Source organism: Nyctibius grandis, chromosome 3 (assembly GCF_013368605.1).
Source record: "Nyctibius grandis isolate bNycGra1 chromosome 3, bNycGra1.pri, whole genome shotgun sequence".
Classification (NCBI taxonomy): domain Eukaryota; kingdom Metazoa; phylum Chordata; class Aves; order Nyctibiiformes; family Nyctibiidae; genus Nyctibius; species Nyctibius grandis.
Genome location: NC_090660.1, coordinates 37847184 through 37869192, shown reverse-complemented (window position 1 = coordinate 37869192; position 22009 = coordinate 37847184). Strand labels below are relative to the sequence as shown.

At 40.4% G+C, this 22009-nt stretch overlaps 1 protein-coding gene across 2 annotated transcripts in view; it reads left to right on the top strand.

Moving 5' to 3' along the window:
* Nucleotides 1-22009, top strand: part of EPB41L4B (erythrocyte membrane protein band 4.1 like 4B) — a 186699-nt gene that overhangs the window by 38350 nt on the left and 126340 nt on the right. For both annotated transcript variants that reach the window (XM_068396115.1, XM_068396116.1), the window contains exon 2: nt 17184-17288. In XM_068396115.1, the coding sequence (XP_068252216.1) occupies nt 17184-17288 (105 nt within the window). The remainder of the gene's footprint in view (nt 1-17183; nt 17289-22009) is intronic.

The window sequence follows — 22009 nt, the reverse complement described above, 5'->3', positions numbered from 1 at the left end:
ACTTCTTCCTAGCAAGGGACTAGAGTCTAGGCAGCATTCTACTAGGCAAGATTTTTTGGATTTTTTTTTTTAAAATCTTCCCCATGATGATGAGAAATTCCCTCCTACTAATGGAATTCTAATAGTGCTGTTGGGGAATCCTTAGTATCCTTATAGGCTTCATTGCTTCAAATCAGCCTCTTGAATGAAATAGGGCTGAGAAAATGGGATTTTAAGTGTGCATGGGTATCTTCACATGTGCACCCATGCACACATTTGACTACTTTGGGAAGCTGGGAATTTTTCAGAAGCAGTTTTATCTTCAATTCCTAGTGTTTCACTAAATCAGCATCTCTCTCACAAGGGCTTTCTGTCATTGATGGATGGCAATTCAAGTTCAGCATAATAGGAAGCAAGAAACTTGAAGGAAGTAGAGAACTTGTGAATTCTTAGTGTGTGTCTAGTAATCCCTGTCTGTAGATTCAAGAGTTAGTAAAGACTATGTATATTCACACCAGAACGCTGAGTTTACTTTTTGAGGATAAACATTGGCTTTCTGCAGCAACGTAGTCCAAATCTCTGTGCTTAATATGTTTAATGTGAAATAATCCTCTATTCTGACTTGTCAGGATAATCAGATACCACTGATTATCCCCCACCTTCATCTTAGTTACTGCTTAATTATTATCTTTCAGTAGTATGCCATACCTCTACACCTGATATTTTTGTCTGAAACTGATAGTAATTTTATAATATTCTTTAAGTCTAGCTGTTCCATAGTGGGCATGTGTTGTGAACCTGAAGCACACAATCCAAGAGTGTTGTTCATGAGTTTGTGTTTTAAAGCCATATCAGGGTAGTGGGTTGTGTGAGAGCTGTGCTTCCTTTCTCTTAACTTGAGGCACTGGCACTTCAGAGTTTGTTGCACAATTTTCTGAAGCTGTTTATCTGGGCAGTGTGTTGCTTGGGCAATCCTTTGAGTATGGGCTGTTGATTCATGGCCTTCTGCCAACTGATTGCCCAATTCATTTCCCTCCTGTACCTTGGTTCTTGTCTTGCAATCTGTTCTCTAGTACAATTATTTACACATGCAAGAATTTTGTTAGTTTTGGAAAATTTTTATCAGTTTTAATAAATTCATCCATAAGTATCTTGTCTGTTTTATTTTTCTAATGCCATCTACTTCCCTCCTCTGGGGCTTCCAGATTTGACTTTTACATTTGTTTTTGTAATTAAAGAAGTTGTTCTTTAGTAGCTTAAACTTAAAATAACTGTATTTAGGCAAAAGTTAGATAGAATGTGTCCTCTCAAGTCTTACAGCTGTGAAAGGCCTCTAGCATGAGCATCTAGATCATGTTAATGGTGCCCAACCAGGCACCAGTAAGCCATGGTTGTACTAGGCATTGCAGGATCAGGCAGCAAGATAAATTCAAGACCTTAAACACATATTGTAAGATGCAGTAAAGTGTGTATACCATCTAATAGAGAAAGGTGTTTGTTGTATTAATACTAGCAATCTCTGTGTATTCCAGGCTAGTAGAAGATGACCAGCTGGTTTCCCTGTCTTTCTCCACATTGTCTCTTCCCCAAGTTGCGTTCTTCGATTGTATCTTCTCTATGTCAAAATTTACACCTGCTTCTGTGGTTCCTCTTCCCTTCTCAGTTTTATTGCTGTCTTCTCTTAACTCTTAAATGCTCCACGTAGTTGCAGCCTTCACTTCTTTCAGTTAGTCTTTCTCCTCTACTTCACAGCAGTGACTTCCTGGTTCTTGTTTCTGGATCAGTAGAGTATGGGAAGGTAGATGAATACTTCTGGTATTGCATGCTTTCTTTGACAGGTGGATGATCTGCCTGCTGTGTTTAATACAGACAAAAATACTGCTTTTGTATTAATATTGTAACATTACATGAACAAAAGATTATTTGGCTCCACTCACCTCTACTGTGTCTCGAAACATCAAAGTAAGACTTAATCAGTTTATCAAGATGCTGGAAAAAGGATACATGATCAGTAGCTGAGCTGCTACAAAGTGCAAAAAATACATGTGCCATTTAGAGCTGTTAAAAAGAATTAAGATGTGATTTTAGTGCATGATAAATGTACGGTATGTGATGTCTGTTTCATTACGTAGTGTTATATGTGTGCCAGCTTGTTCTGACATGTAAATAAGGCAGTTCTTGTTTCCTTATGAAGCTTCGTAAGTAGTGCAGCATACCTGCTGATAATCTTCCAGAGTGAGGAAGACAACTGGCAGCTTTCTGGAAGATGATGTTTTAAGCATTGACTGTCTTGGGTTAAAAAAAATTGGTTAGACATGCATCTTTCTGAGAATTATTTGATCTTGGGTGTCTTGGGAAATAGAAGTGTTACCCCAATGGATTTTTTTTAAAAATGCTTGCTTTGTGTAGTTAGGCTTCCATTTTTCATGCAGTTACACTTTTCTAAATAGACATTTTGGAGTAGAGTAACAGAGTCGATTGTTTGAGTTTGATATCTACCATTATCCTTGTGCTTCAGCAAATTCCTACACGTTAATACTCACTCTAGTTTATGTTTTATCCTGAAAATCCAAAACAACCGGGACCCTTTTTTTAACAGTGGTGAAAGCTAGAAAACAACTGGAATATAACATGAGAAAATGCTTTGTTTCTAAATGTTGCATTGTAAACAAACTGCATTAATTCAGTATGAGTTACACACAAAGTCGGGAAAGGCTTGTTAACGACAAACTGTCAATCTTAGGTCTGTTCACTTGCAGGAAGCTTAAATTAGGGTGTGGGAGAAAGCGGGAGAGTTTGACTTGCATGGGTTGGGAGGTAATAAATCTAAACCTATGTTTACATTTAAAGTAACATAAAGCTTTAAAAATGCTTTTAAAGTGTTAAATGTTTGTCATATTGTAGCTTGTAAATTTTGTGCTTTCATGTTTCACCACGGAAAATGGATTCATGGGGTATGAGAGAATAACTCAGGCTGGGGAAGGACAATTTCAAATGCCTGAGATGTTGCAGCCTCTGGATGTTGTGAAAATGAGGCTGGAAAGCATTTGGTGTTGCTTGTAAGCACGTGTGTGCTCCCCACTGACTCTCTGTGGCCCATGGAGTCTTGGCACTTCACTTGGTGTGGAATCTCTGAGCAGGAGGGAGAGAGTGCTCTCACATCAGGATAACCTATGCTTTGGTGGGTTGATTGTGTTTGTGTCAGTAAATATATTATTAAAAAAAGTTGCCTTTTAATTGAATGCCCATAGTTATTGAATGTTTAACAGAATAGGGTCCTTCCTTCCTCTGAGTGTTGGAAGTGGGGAGGGAGGAAGAGAAGACAGACAAAGGAGCCATCCTGTTTCTCAGAGAATGAAAGAGTTTTTGTCACTCATTGAGGACATGAGTTCAGTGCTCTGTATTGTGAGTACAGAGTATTGCCTTTCAGTAATGATGAGTATGACAGATGTAAGATAACCTTGTCTTGAGCTAGGACAGTAAAAGTGACTGAGGTGACTCCCTGAACTCCACCCTCCCCCTGAACACTGGCTGTTTTGAATCGCATACTGAAGGCCTAGTAATCTGTACATGATATATGAGAAGCCTACATACCAAGGTCAAGACTGTGGAGTTTGCAAGGGAGGGTAGGCATCTGTATTGGGTGTACCTTGAAAGGTTTTGGTAGCAGGGGGGCTACAAGGATGGCTTTTGTGAGGAGATGCCAGAAGCTTCCCCAGGTCAGATGGAGCCAGTTGCAGCTGGCTCCAAGATGGAGCTGCTGCTGGCTAAAGCTGAGCCTAACAGTAATGTTGGTAGCATCTCTGTGGTAACATATATAAGAAAGGGTAAAACAACACTGCACAGCAGCTGTGAGAGAGAGGAGTGAGAAAAATGTGAACAGCCAGCTCTGCAGACAGCAAGGTCAGTGGAGAAGGAGGGGGTGGAGGTGCTCCAGGTGCCATAGCAGAGATTCCCCTCCAGCCTGTGATGAAGACCATGGTGAGGCAGGCTGTCCCCCTGCAGCCCATGGAGGACCACAGTGGAACAGATATCCACCTGCAGCCCGTGGAAGACCCCCACACAGGAGCAGGTGGATGTGCCTGGAAAGGAGGCTGTGCCCCTGTGAAGAGCCCACACTGGAGCAGGCTCCTGGCAGGAGCTGTGGCTCCTGGGGCACCCATGCTGGAGTAGTGTGTTCCTGAGAGACTGTGCCCTGTGGAAGGGTCCCACACTGGGGCTGTTCCTGAAGAACTGCAGACCATGAGAAGGACCCACACTGAAGAAGTCCATGGAGGACTGTATCCAGTGGGATGGACCCCATGCTGGAGCAGGGGAACAGCATGAGGAGGAAGGTGCAGCAGAGACGAAGTATTATGGGCTGACCGCTACCCCTATTCCCCAGTGCCACTCGGGGGGGAGGAGGTAGAAGAGTCAGGAGTGAAGTTGAGCCTGGGAAGAAGGCGGGGGTGAGGGGGAGGTGGTTTTAGTTCTGTTTCTGTTTCTCACTATCCTACTGCTATTATTTGGCAATTAATTAAATTAATATTCCCCAAGTTGAGTCTGTTTTGCCCATCGTGGTAGCGATCTTCCTGTACTTGTCTCGACCTGATGGGGCACATGGTCCAGCCTCATAGCACCGTTGCAGCCCTTTCCTGATCTCTGGTTTGTCAGTGTCCTTGTGTACTGTCTTCACACAAGTCACCTGCACGCCTCAGCTTGATGTCTTCCAAAAAGTCAGTGAAGGTGTGTTCCATCTCTTCCTCCATATGGTAGATGAAGGTGTTAAACAAGATGGGTTCCAGGATAGATCCCTGAGGAATTCCCCTTACAGCTGGTCTCCAGGTAGTGTACAAACCATTAATCACTACCCTTTGAGCCCAGTCATCCAGCCATCCACAGTAATCCACCTATCTAGACTGTAATGTCCCAGCTTGGATGCAGGGATGTTGTAGGAGACCATGTTGAATACCCAGCAGTTGAGATAAACAACTTTTGCTGGTCTTTCATCCAAGGTTTAAAAAGAAGGCATAATTTAAGATCTTCAGTGTGCATGATTGGCAAGTGATTGAGCATTCAGCTTATCACTCTCTTCATCTGAATTGCTTGTTTTCCCCCAACATATGGTACTTTCTATACAGTGAGATGAAGAAAACTGAGCCTCTCTTAATCTACAGACTCTCTGGCTGTATCAACAGTCATATGTGCTTTGTTGCACAGCCTGAATAAACTTCATCACATGCTGCCTTTTTCTGAATCCATGCAGCTGAACAAGCGAGTTGACACTTGTTCTTCTGCGTCATTGGAGTGTTGTGTTTGGTTGCAGTTAAAGGCTGTGCTGGCTACATGTGTATGACTTTGAAGTCAGCTGAGTTGTCGGTGTCATTTAAAAGCCACTAGGCAGCAAAAGTGTCACTACTGTCAGAGTTTGGCTTGCATAACTTTGCTCCAACAGAAGAACCAGAGTTTGCTCTCTACTCTGTTGTCCAAGTCTGCAAGTCTGGAAATGAGAAACATTGTTTCTATTAGTGATAGAATAGGGAATTAGGACAGCAAAATCCGATCCCCAGTGACTTAGTCACTTTTCAGATGGTCAGAACGCTCTGTATTAATGCTGGTGGTTTAGGTTTAATTGAATATTGATTGAATATTTAATTGAAGTATTATGAGTTTGTGGGAATTCTCGGCTCCTGTGTTCACTTTTATTGTGAAATAAAATTCTTCTGAGACAAAGAGCCCTAAGGTTTTCGTTAATATCTGTGTGGAGGCTGTCTTGCAACTGCAAAGCACTGGTGGTACAGCCTTTGCTGGGGCCACCACAGAGTGATTTCATTTTTAACTAGTTCACTATCCCTCCAGCTAAAAGCTATGCTGTGAACTGGCTTCGTGTTACAGTGGCTTTTGGTTATGGACCTGCCTGTGCTAGCGTGGTCTGATATACTCATACTGTGAGTAAGGAATTTTTCCGTTTGTTTTCCTGAATTTAAAAAAAAAAATTGTTTCACTAAAAGACTAGGTTATCATTTTAAACAACTGAGGCAGTAGCAGTTCAGCCATGTGTGACTGGCCAATTTGGAGTGTTTGATCTGATCTGCCTTGAGGTCCAGACTCTGAGAAAAAGATTTTTGCAAAGTTGTCAAGCGTAACAAAACTTCCGTTGAGGTGAAATGCCCAGGTGGAAAGAGCCAGCCAGAAGGAATGCCCCATTAACCCCTCACAGTAAACTGGGAACGTTGCCAGCTTAACGAGTGCTACTGAATCTCTGGCCATCACTGTGGCAACAGCGAAGTTTACCTATGTTTGTGTGGTGGTCTGAATCAAGACTGTAAGCTCCTATTAAGATACTGTTAATACACAGGTAAAATAAGCAAGCTGAAAAGCTGATAACTGGTTTTTTTATTCCGAAATGGTGCTTGGGTTTAATTTCCCCTATAGTCTTTTGGATTCTGTTTTATTTCCCTTGATATGTAAATAGCCAGAATCCTTTTAATGGCAAGGAGACAGGCAGGGCACTCAAACCTCAAAGTGAAAGACAAAACTCAAACCTTCCTGCAAATTACTAAAAACTGCAGCCTGCTGCAAATGGATTTGCGAATCAAACCATATGCGGGGTTGCCTTCTAACTGTTCCTAATCTATCTATACTCTCTGGAATGTGTGTACAAGTAGCATGTTCCTTTGATCATGTATTTTCCTTTTCATCTGTATTTTTGTCTGAACAATTCTGAAGGCAGTCTTTCAACGTACTTCCAAAGGAAGTGCTGGCATATGATATTCCCTCCAAGCAGGCAGCAAAAATTGCAGCTCGCGGGGAACCTGGCAGGGGCAAAGTCTGACACTTGTGCAGATTTGTGGTTCCTCTTTTCTGTCTGTCTTTTTTGAAAATATCACTTCTCCAGATTCTGATCAATACTGTGCTTTTCTGCATGCTAACTGTGGGGTCAGAGGTTTTGTTAATCATCACTTCTTTTATCTTCTCAGCCTCTTAACTTGTTTGGATGATCTCTTGGTTGACATGAAATATATGAAATCAATTTTAGCTATAACCTAGTCTTTCTGCTCCTCATGTTGACACTCAGAGCTTATAACTTAAATGTGGTTTTTCTTTAATAAAAAAAAAACAAACAACCCAGATGCATCAGTCCTTGTTCGTTCTTCAGAATGAAGATAAGCAGAACGTTGTGCTGCCATGCCTGTTTCAGTTCGTACGGTGTCTGTTTCTTCTTCAGATCTGAATATTTATGACAGAGCAAGAAGTTAAATTCTATAGCATGATGAGAATTTATCTTGTCTCATAATTTCTTGGCAGCAGTGAAGAGATTAGAGCGCTGGACTTCTTGTCAATATAATAAACCTAAGTCTGGCCTTAGGTTTTTTTTCACTGAGCAGTGACGTCATCTGAGAGAGATAATTTCTATAAGCTTGAACTATTACTTATTCTAACTTCTTAAAAATTATACTAGTGAGGGTTTTTAATAAAAACCACATGCCTGTTCCTATTGCATCTTCTGTCTTTCTAGAAAGAAATGTAATTTGTAGTGATCTTCCTTAATTGCATATACTTAGTTAATTATGTTTGTGTTTAGAAAGAATTATGTCTTCCCAGCTGCCCACTAAATAAAATATTTTTAGTGGCAAACTTCCCAGGTCTTTCTCTCTTTTTTTTAAACTACAGATTATAAAGCTGCAGTTTACGAGGTTTTACTGACTTTTCTGGATCTCTGAATTTCTGGTTCTCTTCAGACAAAAGCGAATAATTGGAGTTGATTCTTTGGAGAGAGCCTGTGGCTTAGTGTATGAAAGAACAAAGAGTGAAGAGTGCTGAAGTCTGTGGCTGTCTGAATAAATAGGTAACCTCTAAAAGAGTTTGTCTTTGCATTTTACATCTGTAGAGTTTCTGAGGAAGGACCACCTTAGAGCTTTTCCTCAAATTCTAAACTCCCTTTGTGGTCACTGCTTCTGCGTTTCGCATCTTTGAAGTTCGTTTAGTGGCTGTAGCTGTCAGGGTGATCAATAATTAATATTCCTTATATGGAAAGTTTAACACTCTATAAGACTTTGTGCCAGATATGGGAATAGATAATTAATGCTAATGTTAGCATACATGTGGAATTAATTTTCTGCTGTGAAAAGTGCCATAAATAGTATGTAGTATTTAAGTTGAAAAAAATATACATAGAAACAATTGAATGTGAATTATGTGAGCATAAGCAGTATGCAGTATTTATGCTGTAAGAGAGGAGTGGTTCTAAGAAACTTCTGGTTTTATCCAGACATAGATAAAAGCAAATTCCTGCATCATACATGATGTGATATTTCTAAAGGAATCTGCACCTTTTTGCTTTTACAGGTCCTATTCGATACAGTAAAAGCAGCAATCTGTTAGGGTATTGTGCAAGATGTCTGTTCTTAGAGCAGCCCTTCTGCGTTTTGCCTCCCAGCCACACCACAGCTTTGTAACCTTCTCCTTGCCCTGTTACCCAGCGTTCAAGAAACAGCTTTTGGCATGACAGGCCCCATACCATGCTGTACAGCGTGGCCTGTAAATGAATTTTGGTGTGGGGAGGGGGTTTGAAAGCACTGTTAGCTTAAGTCAGTAGTGATGTTATACTGATGTAACTACCCTCTGTAGGCAGTTCTTTACTAGGCATACAGCCGTACAGCTGCACTGACGAACCTCTTGGGTAAGAGTCGGAAACAGAACCTGTGACTTGGCTGGCTGGGACAGCAGGGCCCCTGCAGGCTTCCTTCATATAAAGTACTTCTGGCTTGCATTGCACCTATCCCTTGACTGGGCATTGCTGCTGGTCTTAGCTGCGTCTGTGCCAGAGGAAGGTTGCCAGTAGAGCCTTATGGGTAAACTGTTTTATTTTAGACAGTCATAAGTGTCCTATTTAAAAACAACTTAAAAAAACTGGAAAGAGTTGAGTCAGGCACACATACATGCAAAATGTATGAGAAAGACGTGTCCATATGGAAAATTCTGTTTGTACAATTGCATCTATTTAAAACAGTTTCGACTCATGGTGCGTTCAAATGCAGAGGTATAGGAAAGCAAAGATATAATTTGAAACTTTAGTACTGTTACTAGCATAAGAAAGCGGAGAGTCTTTGCTAAACTCTACTGGGATTCTCTTAATAGCATTTGCCTCCTTCTCCTTGTTCTCTTTTAGGTCAACTTAGCTTATGCTGATGTTCTGTGTTATTTCTCAAATGCAATTTAAAGTCATTACCTAGAATCTTCTCTAGCTCTTCAGCAAAATGGCACCTATATCCCACCGTGATTTGTGCAGGAGGGCAATGGGCAAGGCATGCAAGGGAGTGTAAAGTTACGTGTTGTGTTTGATGGTATTGTCTCTTAGAGGTGGCTGCCACTTTAATAACACCCATGGCTTAGCATTATCAAGTTCTGTCTCTTCCTCTGGGGATGCAGAACTGTAAATTATATGTCGAGTGGAATCCTGTAGGTTAAGAAGTCTCAGCATAGGTTTTTTTCTCCTCATCCTTGCTACTTTGTGTTTCTTCATCTGTATGCTTGAACCTGAGATGCATGTAGTATTTCCAGTAGGTCAGGAGAGGGAGCTGGCAGTCTAGGGGTGAAAAAGAATCTTCCTTCCATACAAATATTTTATTGTGCCTCTGAGTGTAGGAATGTGATGGGGTAACCTGTCTGTATCTAAAACAGCAGGAGTCCAGACCCACTTCTATAGAATATAAAGTTACAAATAAGGAATTTTTTTTTTTTTTTTTTTTTTTTTACTACCTTGTGCTGTGGCTGATGGTTGTTTTTATCTGTTGCCTGACGATGCTATTTAGAAGTGTTGACAGAGCTTTTCTCTTGGAAGAGGCCTGGGTTGCCAGTAGTACATGTAGCTGATAGGGACAGTAAACAGAAACTCTCACCTTTATCTGAGTCCAATAAAATTAAAATGTCAGTGCTGATGTTAATGTTGCCAATAGTAATTACACTTATAGGGCACCTATCACAGTAGTATCTGCTTGCCCTTCATGGGCCTTTTGGAGAGATTAAAGGCTATGCAAAGACAGCATGCCCTTCAGATGACTGCTGACTTGATCAAAATGTAAAATTGCTCTTCGTAAGGGTTTCCCCACTGTGGTGGGTCAGCCTTAGCCAACAGCCAGGCTCTCACCCAGCCCCTCATTCAGTCCCCCCATCAGCAGGATGGTGGAAGAAAATATGGAGAAGAAAAAGGAACAAGAAAGCTCGTGGGTCAAGATAAAGACAGCTCTTTCCCAGGCTCAAATCCACTCCTTCACTCCTGACTTCCATACGTGCTTCCTTCCCACCACCAGTGGCCAGTGGGTCCATTGTGGAGATGGCTGGAACCAGCTGTGTCCAGCATGGGGCAGCCCCCGCATCTTACCTGAAAAAATTAAGCAAGTGGTGGAATTCCCTTGTAATGTAGGTCTTGAGATGTGGTAGTTCCGTGCTGCTTTTTTTCACGAGCAAAATGGACTTCTGAAGCTCTGAGTATGCTACTGTAATTAGTTTTTGAACGGCTGTACTGTAAAGCTCAGTTAGTGAAAGTGCATATGTTGAAAACAACTGTGCAAAACCAGCTTTCAGAAAAAGTTAGCACTGTACAGATCGTTTTACAAAGCTAGTCCATTTGTTGTACTTGCCCGCTTGAAGAAGAGGCAGAATGTGTTTCAGAGGTGGGGAAGGAGGTGACTGGGAGCAGGGATGTGCAAACTGGCAAAGGAAACTACATTCACCCTTCAAATCTCACCTGACTTTCTTGAATCTGTTTGTTTTAAGTGTTGCTGTACATACGCCATCTTTCCAACAGGTTACCTGGCATGGTTTTGGACTCTTTAGTGATTGTTCTGCATGTAAGGTAATTTCCTCTCTGCCATATTTTCTGTATATTCTCTACGATACTGTGCTGCGGTTCCAGTCTTTGATTCATCTCAATGAGTTTGTACTTTATGAATAATTAAAAATCTTTTCTTCATTCCTATTGCAGAGCTTGAAAATAGCATATTATTCTTCCCCACCCTTAATTAGTTGTGTTTTGGGTTTCTTGGTTTTGTTTTTCATGTTCGTTTGGTTTTTTTTTATTCACAAGTGGCTGCCCTTACATAGCAGGTAGAAAGCTTAGGCTAATGCAAGAGACTTGGCCAATGTCATACTAGCATGGTAAGGGTATTGTATCTCACTAGACGCCCAGTGCCATTTGGGTTTATGTAGTGCCTTGCCTGGTACATATAAAATGTGATCTATTTATTTGTTCTTGTTCAGGCTTTTCCTCCATACCAGTTCTATAGACTTTCTACCTTCAATCCTTGCTGTCCTGTGGAAAGGAGCAGAGGTGCTACTTGTCTTTTGCAGTCATTAATCCCTATTTCCGTTTTCTTTACTGGGGAGTGAACACTGATTCTTCTTGCCAATAATTGGTGACAGAGATGAGGGTTTGAGTGCTGTTGAGAAATGCTGCTGTGCAGCAATAGTGAGGTTTACCATACCCACTGTTTGGGGATTTTTTTCTTAATATCTGTCTGCAAATTCTCATTGGCATCTTAGTCACAGAAACCCAGCTCACTTGAACTGTTACGTGCTTATCTACCAACAGAGAGAATGTACTTAAATGGTAGTGTGCTGTTTCTTTATTTGAGGTTCCCCCTATGCCCTTGATGGGATGTGACTTGCGAGAGTCCTAGTTTTATCGTAGCCTTTGAGAGTAATTTGAAGGAAGTAGCTTGGTCTGTTGGGGTGGGTTCTTATTTTTTGCTTTGGTGTTTTGTTCTTTGGGGGATGGGGGGGTTAGCTTTGCTCATAAGCCTCTTTTGCTGAGGAAATAGCAATTTTAGTTTGGGGCCTTGACAAAAATGACTGGGAACAAAATGTTTGTGCTTTCAGAGTTTTAATAAGTAAACACTATTTGGAGGATTTTTTTGTCTCCTGATGAAGGGTGGCGTTTTAGTGGTGTGCGTGTGTGATTGGCATTTTTTGTTGTTTGGGGTTTTTTGCAGGGGGAGGCTAAAGGGGATTTGGGCTCTTATTTCTCGAAGGGGCTAGAATGAATTTTGTTCTCCTTCAGCTAAAAGTTCACATGCGTCATCAGTTACACTTTCTTCTGGGCACGTTCAGGAATGCTTCTTGTTTCTGTGGTCCCTGCTATGTTTAAACATAATTGGTAACATAATTGGCATGCAGTAGCAGGCTCTGAAGTAATGCTGCTGTTAGTGCCATGGCAGGGTGAGAGACTTAATGGTCATTTGAACAGTGACATATTTTTAATTGAGCTTGGATCTAGAACTGAAAACTTGAGTCAGCAGTTGACTGGTAAGAAAATAACCTAACATCTTCAAGGAGCTTGAGCAAGTTAGTTAGCCCCATGGGAAATATGATGTATTAAGAAATAACTTGCTTTTCTTTTAGTCTTAACATTGAATTTGTTGTATGTTGAAAGAAAGCAGCATTTGCATAATTTTAAGCACAAAAATGCAACTCTCTCCATATTCTTATGAATCTGTTCATTAGGTCCCTTGGGAGGAGGGTGGGACAGGCACCAAGGTCATGGCTAGTTTGCAGAGAGCAGCATGACCTTTGCAGAGTGTCATCTCTGGATGGCAGCATGGGAAACGGGAACTTGAAGAAATGTTGCTGTCTTTGACAGTGCTGCCTATAGCAGCACTGCTGGGATGGATAGCATTGTTTTCAGTGCAGCTTTTGCAAGCCCAGCCATGGCCTCAAGTGCGTACTTGGCTGAAGCTGTTAGATGTTACAGCAATTGTGCTGTATAATATGGAGCTCTTTTTAGCTAAAGAGTTAGCTCTGACGTGCCTACAGGAGTTGTGACAGAAAGGATACCCTGTCCCAGGCAATGCCAAGGAGATGAAATGCTGATGCCTTTGGAATAGGGCAGTATCAGGCTTGCAGAGCAGACAATTACTAGCTACAAATGCTCCTTTACTAACTTACCAGAAGCTAAAGCCTGGTGTTTGTGACCCTGAGGTCATAGCAGCCCACTCTGCAAAAATATCTGATGTATTGCAGAATACATAATCCTGTGCTTTCTTTAGAAAAAGAAACTGAATCTGCCCTACCTACTTGTTTCTGCTACTACTCACTATTCAGTTTGGGACACATTACAGTTAATTGGCTTTGACTTTTTTCTTGGCAGTAGTTTATTTTCCTTTTTTTTTTTGTTATCATTTTGTCAGCTTGCAGGCTATTTCATGTCCTCCTGGCCTATTTGACAGGTTGTTTTCCCAAGTACAACTTCAGCTATTTCTGAAATCTGTTAATAGTTCATTTGTAATGCTGTGATCTGAACTCTCTGGTATGACTGAACAATTTCAGCCACGTGCTTGGTTGCTACATGCTGCGGTTCAGTTCGGGGAAGGTGTGCACAGAAGCTCTCCAGCTTTGCTGTGTGTGCTCTGAGACCAATCAACGGCATTCTTGCACTGTATCTGCACTAAACTGGGACTTCTCTGGCTTCTGTGTCCCCTTTTCATGCCCTTTGGCCAGAACCTTTCAAACAATTCTGGAACAGCTAAAATCAACACTGATCAGCCTGTTTGGACAGAGCCAGTTGATGTAAAATGTCCCTGACTGATGAATTTGCCCTTTCCTTCGTGCCAACCAAAAGCATGTTAAAACCTCTTGCCTATTAGCATGTCAAGTCTGGAAGAGTTTCTAATTAGAGAAGTTAATCTTTGTTTTGTCAGGTTTTAGCTGACAAGAATTTCCATACATTCCCTGAGTCTGGAAGTCTTTGGCAGCTAAGAACTTAGCCTGCTTGAACTGTGGGCCACGCAGCTGTCACTGCGGCTCTACAAGGTGCTTTATACTTATGCTGATTTGAGTCCTTGTAGGAGGACCCAGCCATAAGTCCTCATTAAATGTAAGAATTTTCTTTGATGCCATGATTCATGATCCCAAAGAAAATATGATGGGAGCTTATTTGAGAAGGGCTTCCAGGCTAGAGTGGAGGAAACTGGCATGACTGTCAGGCAGGACAGGGCTGACTGACATGAGAAACACCTTTTCTTTTCTTTTTTTTTCCTTTCTCTCAGTAGTTGCCCATTATCATGGAGCTTCTCAACCTGCAAGTGTAATTCAGTCTTTCTATGTTTCTTCAAGGACAAAGAGGTACAAGGGAACATAAGTGACTGTCTCACACTAGTTCAGTTTTACCTTGGGTTGTCACTACAGTTGTTTGTAAGCTGGACATCTGAAACGCACCCCCAGCATTTGCCTGTGAGGTTTCATGGTGCTCACACAAGTTCTACTGGGTTCCAAGGAACACTCCACCAGAAACTGACTATGGATTAGTTGTTGTTGCCTTTTTTAAAAACAAACCCAAAAACTACCAAACAACCCTCTCCCCTCAAACAAACAAGGTTTTGCAACTTTCCTTACACCACTGTTCCTAATTATAGTAACTTCCCTAACAACAAAGTAGTAACTGTGTATAATAGTATGTGTATATTTTTTGTTGCCATTTACTCCCTTTTTGAGATGGAAGTTATGCAGGTCTTTTACATCTGACAGTTCTGAACCATCTGTCTAGCAAGGTAGAACTGTAAAATATTCCTAGTTTAAGGTTGCTTTTTTTTTTTACATGTATCTTCCAAAAATATGCACAGGTTGAGGGTCTGTAGAGAAAGTGTGATTTGTTAATTTCCAACTGATTAGATCTACTGTGAAAATTTTCTTGTATGAAATCAGTTTCATATTCTTTATGTGGTATCAGGTTTTGATAGAAGCAGCAGCTTTTTAGCTTCTGTGTTATCTAGAAGGAGGGGAGGAGGAAAAGACCGTGAAAATCAGAAGTTCTTATAATATGGACATTTTTTTTCCATTAGAGACCACTTTTATGCATGTGGGCATATCTAACTCCTGGGGAAAAACCCTTCTGTTTTGCCTGTGCCACCCATTTAATTCAATTCACAAGTACCAAATTAGCAGTCTGCAGTCGGATTTGCTGGATCATCAGGCATTAAAGCAGAGGAAAGGAGAGCAGGTCATCCCTTACTGTTAGAGGAAAGGAATTAGTCACTTTTATCTCCTCCTTTAGAGTTAAAGTTTTTTTTGTCAGCAATTTGTTGGCTGCAGCAGCTTTATCATCTAAATGGTATAAGTTACTGGGAAATCTCATTTAGTGACAAGTTAAATGTTATAATCTCCTGTAAGCTGTGTATGTAATACTGCATTTTATGGTCTAGCCATGCAGTGCAGAGCTATTCTCCGTTTAACACACGTGTTGAACATTAACTACTGTTTGGGTACAGAAGGTGGAGTGTGCTCTCTCTGGTTTCTATTGGGTGTGTGGCAGTTGAAGGTAAACATGCTGGTAGTTAATGCCATAAAACAAGCAACCAGGAATAGAGTGAGCATAGGGCATCAAATCAGGTTTTTCCTAGTTTTGTGAATTCTTCATATCTTGCCATTTCTTTTTTTATTGCTTTGGAGGGTTTTCTCCTCATTTGAGCAGAATCAGTTTAAACTTTGTTGTGCTTTGGTTTGGCTTCTTTTAACAAGTGCTGGATTTACTACATGTGAGAAAATACGTTCTGGATACTTTTTAGCAAATGTTTTGTTTGGTTTATAGCAATTATTGCACATCTAAAGATGATGGTTTCTTAGCAATATGGTGCTTTAAGAAGCTGTTGTATTCTCATCTGCTTTCAATAGCATGTTGAACTTTGTCTATTATTCACCTCTTGCCCCCCAAAATATTAAAGCAGTATCCTACAATGATAATTTAATGCTTATTTTAAGTTTTTATGCTGCTTGTTTTAATGGAGCTCCTAATACTGTTCCTGAAATTTGATAAGATTCCATTTCTGTGCTTCTGCTTTATTAGTGGTAAAAAACCAAACCAAACCAAAACCAGAACCCAAAAAATTCAACTTAATAAAATTTACTACGTACACTTAAGCTTGCTTGACCTTCTTGGAAAAATATAGAGAGATGAAACTCTTCATCTTGTCTTTTACTGGAGAAGACAGATTTTAGACAGCTTGGAATCCTGGACGGGAGTTCTGCGTGTTACGCTTGATCCTGCTTTTGTGGAGAAGGTTAAACTAAAGGAACTGAACACTATTTAGCTTTCCTTCAACTGAAGTCAGTGAGTTTTGCTACAATTTGAGATGAAGTGGGAATGGCTAGTATGTTAGAGCTTTAAAAAAATAAAAATTAAAAAAAAATCCTCAAAGGTGTATGAAGGACAGCAGGCACAAAAGTGGTTCCAGATCTGTACTTTCCTGTATGAAATACAACTGTAGCTTCTGTCTCTTACTGAGATTTATGATCATCTCATGTATTTTTAGCCAAAGGTTTTTTTTTTTTGCTCAGAAACCTGAAAACTTCCTTCCCCAAGTAACATGACAGGGTTTGCAAGAAAAATTGGTTTGTTATTCCCTCTTCCTCCTATCCACCTGTAACTTCCAAGGTTTGCTTCTTCTAGTGTTTTTGAAGTTGAAGCACTGGGTATCTAAATTCTTGGCTTGACCTCAGAACAAGTGCACAGGCCAATGCAGCCTAGCTTTAAGATCAGCTAACTTCTACTAGCACCTGTAGCCCGTGATTGGAGTTAGTTTTATTTCCATGCCGATGTGTTTCAGATGGCATGCAAAGTAGGAATTGTAGCTGCTTTTTTTTTTTTCCTTTTTTTTGTTTCTTCATTTAAAGGCTGTATATGTGATTGCAATTAGCAACATTATTAAAAGATTCTTATCAAATCCCATTAATTTTCCTCACAGTGCTCTTCAAGTATTCAAGCTGTCCAGAATTTATTTTGCAGCTTGAGTGGTGGTATGGCACTCCATGATGGCAGTTGATACATGATAACAGCCAGCAGATTTCAGGCAGTGTGTCACGCAAGCTTTTACTGGAGAAATTGGCTTCCTGGGGTTTAAAATGTTGGCTCTGTGACTTAGGACACTTACAGGACATAAGCCTTTCCTTTCTTTCCTACACTTTGAGTTATAGTGAACTTTGAAAGTTTTCTTAAAGAGCAAAGTCTGATGCTGTTGGAATAGCTGCAGACAGGAACAACATGTCACTATACCTTTCTTGAAGAAAATAAAAATAAATGTCAATACAATTCTTCACAATAAATAGAATTGCTATTTAGATATTATTTTCCATTGTGCAGCTCCTCTCCCCCATTTGAACTTAAAAAAGACCCCCACCCAAACCCGAATAAACAAACCCACACCCACGAAAAACAACTTTTTTTTCTGTTACAGAAAAATGCAAAGGGACAGGAGTTGTTTGACCAGATTGTGTATCATTTGGACCTTGTGGAAACTGATTACTTTGGCCTACAATTCATGGATGCTTCCCAGGTTACAGTAAGTATAACTTCAGTTAATTTTTATGTTCTGCAGTAGTTTGTGTTGCTTCTTATAAACATGTTCCTGGTGCAGTTTCATGGAAAGAAGCAGGCATTAGGGGATATACTGCTGAAACAACTGATACCATGTTTGATTCTTGCATATAAAGCTAAATCCTCTAAATGAGGCATGTATTACTTTCTATGATACGCACATGACTTGATCGCACATAAGTGAAAAACCAGTAATTGTGTAAAGAAAAATGTGCTTTATGTTTAGTAGGCTCATGGTATTAAAAATGTGTTAAATCTCTTGTTAGCAAGGGTTTCTTGTAACTCCTGTCTTTGCTGTTCTGTGCACAGACTGTGTTGCTCCATAGATTTAGTTTTATTTGCAATAGAGAAAAATTTTCCTTCTCTCCCCTATCCAATGACCCCCAGCATCAATAGGTAAAAGAAAAAAAAAAAGGAGGGGCGATGGATGTATTTACAGATGCAGGTAGGTAGATACATTAATAAGACAGAGTTAAAAGACTGTAACCTCGTGGTTAAATTGTATTGCTATATATATAATATTTTCCTTTGTTCACCTTATGTGCTGAGGTATTGGTATGACAGCAGCCTGGCTTGTGGATAGCGAATATACAGACTTGGAAAATAATTGTTTGCTTTTTGATTAACTGGTCAGCATGTAAATATTTTTTTCCATAAAGTAACAGATGTATTCTGTGCTATTAGAATAAAACAATGGGAAAACGTAGCCACGATATTGACATCTTGTGAAAAGCAGGTTCTAATTTTATCATCTCAGAATTCTCAGCTTTATTCTCTAGCAAGCATGGGTCAATGTGATTAGGTCAGATCAGTGTTTTACCAGCTGCACTCTGATCTGTGTTTTACCAATGACTTTAAACAACAAACAGGAAAACCTGTCCAGATACTGTAAGAATTTGATATTGAGAAGGGGAATCTATGCTTTTGGGGAAGAGAAAGCTAGTATGTCCTATTTAAACATTATTCTAATATTGCAATTAATTTAAGGGTATGTATGTATCACTGGAAAATTACGTTTGAATGAAGTATATCCATAATGAGTTTGGGGCTTTTAGGAAGTTTAGCATGTGTGTTCCTGATAAAATTTATATTACAGAAATTGCATGTCCTTTTATGATGGACCTGATCGTAAGGCCACAGCTAATAGAGCAGAGCCTGCTCATAATATAAAAACCAGATTATATTGTCACTGATTGTCAAATCACCTAATTGGGAACTTGATAGCTAGGAATAGTTACCTAGCAAGGAGTTCTGTAGTGTTTTTAAAGAAGGGAAGCAGAAAGGGAGAGTGAAACATCCTTTCCTAGCAAGAAAGAGGGCAGATCAGAAGCAGAAGACCTGGCTGAGGAAGCAGAGAATGCTCATTTTCTTGTATATTTGCAAAACTGAAGGGCTGTTTTGAATGGAAGATGAAGCAGAGATGTGAGCAAGTATGTTTTCCATAGATAGCTCTATCCCGGTGTTGAGGGCAAAATGTACCTATATCACAGAATCACAGAATGTTAGGGATTGGAAGGGACCTCGAAAAATCATCTAGTCCAATCCCCCTGCTGGAGCAGGATTGCCTAGACCATATGTGCAAGTGTTCCAGAAATAGCTTTGTATGCTACTTCTGTCCTTTGCATGAAGGGGGCGTAAATCATGGGATCTATGGTTGCAAGAGGGATAAGGACAATGAACAGCTTCTGGGGGTCCTGAAAAAGCCAACACTACTTGCAGGGCTTTGGTAGTAGGGTTGTGGTTTCCTGGATCAAGAGGGATGTTGAGGGCAGAGTTCTTCCCCTCCACTGGAGTGCAAGGCTGGAAGCTCTCATTTCTTTGGTTGGTTTATTTTTTTTTGGTCTGGCTGAAGCTGAGCAGAGAGTAGAGCTTAGAGAGCTACGAGGCACAAGCTTTTATCTTCCCCAGCACCCTGTGCAAAGAGGTTCCATGCTTTAACAGCCTTCCTTGGTCTGTTTTGAACTTGTGACCCACTCATTTAATTTGCATAGCAATTAATGCATAGCCTCCATGTGCTTCTGCTTAGTGCCAGCCCAGCCACACAGTGGCTATTGGGGGATTGAGAGATTAAAGTTGTGTAAACTCCTTGAGGCTCTAACCCTTTGTCCTTATTATGTATTGTTAAGTGCTAAACATCTTTAAGCCACCAGTATAAATAAGAGAGCACAGAATAATCTCTGAATAGTGGAATTTCCTTCTATGTGCTACAAGGCCAACAACTTTTGAGTGCACTGTGTTTCTTGCAATTCTGTAACTTTGCCAAAGAGTTGGAACAAGCAGTGTTGGTAGTTGTGATTTAGAAAAGAAAATCGTTATTAGAGCTTATCTGCTCTGAAAGAGAAAAAAATCTTTTTGGTTGAACAGCTTATTTTTAATACCCTCAAAAAATTTTTTCAATGAAATCAAAAACTGTAAAGTTGTGGAAGGCAAGATGTCAGGAATAAGGCAGAAAATACTGTAAAGCCTATTCAGTGAACTCTGCATCAGTTTGTATCTTGTGTTCTTTGAAGATATCCATGAACAGAAGGATGTAGACAGTCATCTAGTAGTTTGTTCTACAGCAAAGCTGTGTGTGCTGTTGTATTTTAAGTTATCTGGTGTTAACCCCAAGAAGTAGAAATACTTGGAGGGAGAGAGGTTGCTAAGTATTGTTAGTGTATGGAATAACTTGATCTAGTGGAGAACCTTTATTCATAAGTGGGGTTTAAAAAGTGGCACAGATACATTGCCTGCTGATGTTCAGCACCTTGACTGATCACAATTTATAGGTTATAGTGAGGAATAAAACTGCATCTTACTGTAGTTGCATTATAATAGCTTTGGACCAACTCTTTTTTTCTACCAGACTCAGTAACAAAACTCCTGAGGCTTAGTGCTCTGCAGCTGTTCTAGTGGTGGTTCTTTCATTGTTCTCATCCTTTTTTAATTTCTATTTTCATGTATGTTTTATAATGCGCATAATACAGTAGTACAGTGGGATGTGTATATAATTTATAAATAAATACGCATGTATTGGAGGTCCATGCTCAAAAACTTCTTTACTTTTTGCGCCATCAGCAAAGGCTGAAGAGCACTGCTCTAGGACAGCTCTAGTGAGTCTGGGAACATTCTAAGGCCCTTCAAATGTTTCCATCGTTTTGTAATAAGAACGCTGCTCTGCTTTTCTGTTCTGTTTGTGGAAGGGAAGGAAGAGAGAAAGAGGGAAAGGAGGAGTGAAGGAAGGAAATGAGAATCAAATAATTTCTTGTTCAGCTAACTGTTACAGGACTTCAACAGGGAAGTAGTGCTTGGGGTGATTGAAGTGTCACTCTTATGTGGGAGGTCTCTGCAATGGTTTAGAGGAAATGTAAAGCTTATTGGGTTTTTAATTACTTAATTTTGGTGTGTATGTTCTAGCAAAGCAGGAAGCCTTGAAAGCTTTAGTCGAGGTTGGAAATAGCAATAACAAAATCTTGTGAGACCATACTATCAAAGCTGAGTTACCATAAGGAAGTATTTTATTGATCTCTGCAGAAACTGGTTGGTTGGTTTGGGGACTTGACATTTATTTTAGGCTGCTGGTAGCTAATGTTTATTCATCTTCTGTCCAGGCCTGTCCTTTCTTTGTCTCGTATTCCAGATCATCATAAGAAAAAGGGCTTCTGTGGTTTATAGCTCCTTATGAGCTGCAGCATATTATAGGATTCTCTCGGGATATAGATCTCTCCATTTCTACAGTTGCTTTCTTTGTTCCAGTTGTCTGTCCTGTGATAGCAAAACGTGGACACCCTCCCAGCCCCCCCTATTTTATGAGAATTCAGAACAGAAGGATTGCCCATGTTGATTGGCTTGGAATTTGCTTCTGTTTCCCTCATGATTTTGCTTCTGATCACAAGAACAATTATAGAGTAATTGAGGGGGAAGAAAATTTAGGATACATATTTAATTTTGTTTGATGTTTTTTTTTTTGTTTGTTTTGGGGTTTTGGGGGGGTTTTTTTGTTTTTTTGCAAATAAGCTGCTATAATCCTTGAGGTATGGAACTTTAGTTGGGAATGCATGGAAGCAAAAGAATTAAAATACCACTTTTCTTACATGCGTTTCATTCACTGATCCTTTAAGTCCTTTGTGTCTGATCTCCAATGTCACAAAGGCCCCTTGAGTTAAAGAAGGTCTACGGAACAGCCTTTACCTGCTGCGTAGATATATTGCTCTCTGCAGCCAGTTGAGCCATTTTGAGGATGTGTCCACATACCCAATGTATCTGTCACGTTGGGAAGCACTGGATTTACAGCGTGTGTACAGCAGGGCTTTTGTGCAAGGACAGCCCGTGCCTCCTGCAGGTGCCTATGGCTATGATGGGACCAGGATTCCCTGGGGAGATGAGAGCCAAGACCAACCTGCAGTGAATTGTCCTTGCAAGCTGTGTTTTCATCTGAACTTCTTAATATTGACTCATTCCTAAATTGGGTCGTGATTCATTTGCTGTGAGAGGTGAGAAGACAGTGGAGGGCAGAGATAGAGTGTGTAGAAACTAAAACAGGCTTTCCTGAAAGCAGTGTTCAAAGTACAAAATGGGGAAAAAAGGGACAAGAACTGTGTTGCCCAGACTGGGCCTAACCAGCAGCAATGTGTCAAGACCCACTGATCCAGACACCGAGATCCTCACCTGTATGGGAGGTGGCCTTGTGGCCAGGTTTTTCTGGGA